The sequence below is a fragment of the Lactuca sativa genome, chromosome 6 (assembly GCF_002870075.4).
Source record: "Lactuca sativa cultivar Salinas chromosome 6, Lsat_Salinas_v11, whole genome shotgun sequence".
In the NCBI taxonomy this organism is placed as follows: Eukaryota; Viridiplantae; Streptophyta; class Magnoliopsida; order Asterales; family Asteraceae; genus Lactuca; species Lactuca sativa.
This window is the reverse complement of record NC_056628.2, coordinates 28,548,836-28,552,856: the sequence shown is the minus strand read 5'-3', so window position 1 is coordinate 28,552,856 and position 4,021 is coordinate 28,548,836. Positions and strand designations below refer to the sequence as shown.

Sequence of the window (4,021 nt, the reverse complement as noted above, 5' to 3'; positions counted from 1 at the left end):
CTCTTATGTTGGGTAGGACGCTAGATAGATGGTTAAAGTATTAGACCACCCGAACGACTTAAAATAAGAAGTCAATATACAAAATAAATACACTTATTATTTATTAAATGTTACATAGCAATGTTCAACATATACATAAATATAGTAAATTGTTCAAACAATTTCAAAGAAAATACATGTAAATACCTTCAGTATTAGTCTATTATCATCTCCACACTCTCATGATGGAAGTCAACCTCAAATAACATACTTGATTGAGTTATCATAAAATCGTCACGGTATATACTTTTTTCTAAGAAAATAATAGATAATGACAAGCGAAATCACAACGAAATTCACATCCCCAAGGGCTAGGAGTACAACCCTCTATGAGCAAGGTACTACTCTCATGCAATTTAATATACAAGAAAAACTTACAAATATGATCACTAAAAATGCCAAAATAAAAAAAACAAAAATAATTACGGTTTTTTCAAGATTGCTGAAAATGACAATTTACTCTAAAATGGTCATTTTCACTCAATTAAATATATAATATGTATTTTGCTTTAGAATGTCATATTTTATGAAACATATCTTATTTTTTATTTGTTATGTTCAATTTTTTTAGATTGTAATAAAAAACAATGATTTCATGAATTCTTTAAATTTTTTGAATTTCGAAATTTTTTTTCCAATATGTCTGCAAGAAAGAAATCCGAAATATTGAGTTTGAAATGTATTTTTTTCAGCTAGAAAAATACTTTTAATATAAAATAAATATATTACAAAATATATTTTCTCACAAAAGCAACAACTTGGTCATTATCGTCATTTTCTTTCCAATGTCCTATATAATCTATCCGTTGCATCAAGTTTAAGCTTCACACAAAATTCACCGGCGTCCAGTGAATATCTCCGGCCATGTATAGAGTAGCAAGTGCTTCAGAGTATCTGGTGATCACCGGATTCGGGATCGAAGACATCAAAATCGCAAAGAAAGCATGGGTACTTCCCGGCCAATCCTACTCCGTCTTCGACATTTCTCCGGTCAACTACACCTTCGAAGTCCAGGCCATGAGCGCCGAGAAACTCCCTTTCATTCTCCCCGCCGTATTCACTATCGGTCCACGTTCCGACGACGACGACAGTCTCCACAAATACGCCAAGCTTATCTCTCCTCACGATAAGCTTTCGCACCATGTGAATGAGCTCGTCAAGGGGATCATCGAGGGGGAGACTCGTGTTCTTGCTGCGTCTATGACCATGGAAGAGATTTTCAAAGGGACGAAGGATTTTAAGCAGGAGGTGTTCGAGAAGGTTCAGTTGGAGTTGAATCAGTTCGGATTGTGGATCTATAATGCTAATGTCAAGCAATTGGTTGACGTTCCTGGACATGAGTATTTCTCGTATTTAGGGCAGAAAACGCAAATGGAAGCTGCAAATCAAGCCAGGGTCGATGTTGCTGAAGCCAAAATGAAGGTTTGATTAACACAAATTAATTTAAACTTTTAAATTATGAATACTGAGTTTGTGATTAATGATTGATTGGTTGATTGAATTCAGGGTGAAATAGGATCCAAGCTTCGTGAAGGACAAACGCTGCAGAACGCAGCGAAGATAGATGCGGAGACGAAGATCATAGCTACTCAGAGACAAGGACAAGGAAAGAAAGAGGAGATCAAGGTAAGAACAGAGGTGAAAGTATTCGAAAATGAGAGGGAAGCTGAAGTGGCTGAAGCGAACGCAGAGTTGGCAATGAAGAAGGCAAAATGGGCTAAGGATTCACAGGTGGCGGAGGTGGAGGCGAACAAGGCGGTGGCGCTGCGGGCGGCTGAGCTGCAGAAGGAGGTTGAGATCATGAACGCGTTGACTCAGACGGAGAAACTCAAGGCTGAGTTCTTGAGTAAAGCTAGCGTTGAGTATGAAACCAAGGTTATAATTTATATCGATTCAATCCCTCTATAAAACATGAATTCAAACTTGTATTTGAACAATCGATGTAAACAAAGGTACAAGAAGCGAATTGGGAGCTTTACAGAAAGCAAAAGGCCGCAGAAGCAATTCTCTACGAGAAAGAAAAAGAAGCAGAGGCTCAAAAGGCGATAGCGGAGGCCACATTCTACACTCGTCAACAAGTCGCCGACGGTGAATTATATGCAAAACAGAAGGAGGCGGAGGGACTTGTTGCTCTTGCTCAAGCTCAAGGTACTTACATACGCACACTTTTGGGTGCCATGGGAGGCAACTATGGAGCTTTAAGGGATTACTTGATGATTAATGGTGGAATGTATCAAGAGATCGCCAAGATTAACGCCGAGGCTGTTAAGGGTTTGCAGCCGAAGATTAGCATCTGGACCGGCGCAAATGGTGGTGGAGAAGGCGGCGATGGTGGTGCGATGAAGGAGGTCGCCGGCGTTTACAAAATGTTGCCGCCGTTGTTTAACACAGTTCATGAGCAAACGGGGATGTTGCCACCAGCTTGGATGGGGAAGATAACGGAATCTTAAACGGTTATGATCTGTTATAATCTTTAAGTTATTAGTTCAAGTATTTATAATGTAATTTGTTGAATCTATTTTCTTACGTAATTATATACGTGTTAATAACTTAATATTTGTATTTATTGTAATAAAATTCGTACATGGTTTTCGTTGAATGTTTTATACACTTGGTTAATACTTTTGTAACGATATACTCTCAAAGGTCTTATACTACCTAAGATTTCACACAAAATAATATATTATTTTTCAGATATTTCCAGCTTTAAAAATATCAAAATCTTTGTAGATCATACATTTTTATGTTAAAGAATTAATATATTATGCTATATGACTGAGTCAAATACAATAATGATAATTTGAACCAATTTGATAAAATTGTATAAAATCTCAACTTCTTATGATATGAGCTTAAACCGAAATCACGATTTTTGTAATACATGCAGTTGAAATTAGATTTTTTGACATGTCATCCTTACTTCAACTCAATATAGCAAATTGTGTTAAGAAACTCCAAAAGACTTTACAATACATCAAGTAAAATACAAATGATAATTTGATCAAAGGCTTCTAGACTCAAAATCTGACCAGGACAAATGGCTAACAAGTTTGTCAACTACAACATGAAACAGACACAATTTGTGTACATTTTACAAGAAATCAACATCAACAAGTTTTCATAATATGGTATTGAGTTAGAATGTTCAAACTTATAAAATGGTAGCTTGTATACAAGAAGACTATTACAAGCTTATTCATCGTCGAATCCTAATAAATAGATGGGGACTATTACAAGAGAGTTTGTTTGTGGGCATTATATACAAAATCCTTGTTGATAATCTCTTGTTTACTTCACCAAAGCTTCTATCAATCAGTTCTTCTATTTAACCGTACGTTGCCCATGTACTCATCAGGTATTCCTTTGCAAGATCAGAGATTCAGTGGATTATTCGAATTGTAACGACCCAAAAATCTCATAATATGTGTTACGGTATGTACTTCGTATAGATTTGACTAAGAGTGAACATAAGAAGTGAAACAATGATGTAGTTAATGCAATATATAAGTTTGTATACTTATCGCATTATATCAGAAAATGTATAAAATTTTAATGAATGATTAGTAAAGAAAGTTTTAGTTCACTCTGAGACTATTCTGTAGATATAAAGTTTGTCAAAAACAGAATACATATGAGAAAGTTATGGTTGTTCGGAAAGTATGTTGTCATTCTGAAAAGTAAAGAGAAAAGCCAGAAGACGTGGAGCGGTCCTTTTAAAGGCGTGGCGCGCCTAGCTGGCTGGGTCGCGAAAACACGTTTCGAAAGAGAGTAACATGTGGCGTCTTCGGACGATGCATGACATAGGCATGATGTGTTCCCAGGGAGGCGCGTCATGTCTCCCAGCCTATAAATATCCCTCTTCCATCATTCGTTGTGCGGTTTGTCGACGAGTACTCTGAGTTGCTATGTAACGTCGTATAGCTTTTGAAATGACATTTTAACGTCAGTATACATGAGATTGAGATTAGAGTTGATGAGGGGC

At 36.6% G+C, this 4,021-nt stretch overlaps 1 protein-coding gene across 1 annotated transcript; it reads left to right on the top strand.

Moving 5' to 3' along the window:
• Nucleotides 1-856: 856 nt before the first annotated feature.
• On the top strand, nucleotides 857-2,638 carry LOC111895172 (flotillin-like protein 4). The gene is made up of 3 exons (XM_023891270.2): nucleotides 857-1,461; nucleotides 1,546-1,914; nucleotides 1,992-2,638. The coding sequence occupies exons 1-3, from the start codon at nucleotides 904-906 to the stop codon at nucleotides 2,487-2,489; spliced, it is 1,425 nt and encodes a 474-aa protein (XP_023747038.1). The 5' UTR covers nucleotides 857-903; the 3' UTR covers nucleotides 2,490-2,638.
• The last annotated feature ends 1,383 nt before the right edge of the window (nucleotides 2,639-4,021 follow it).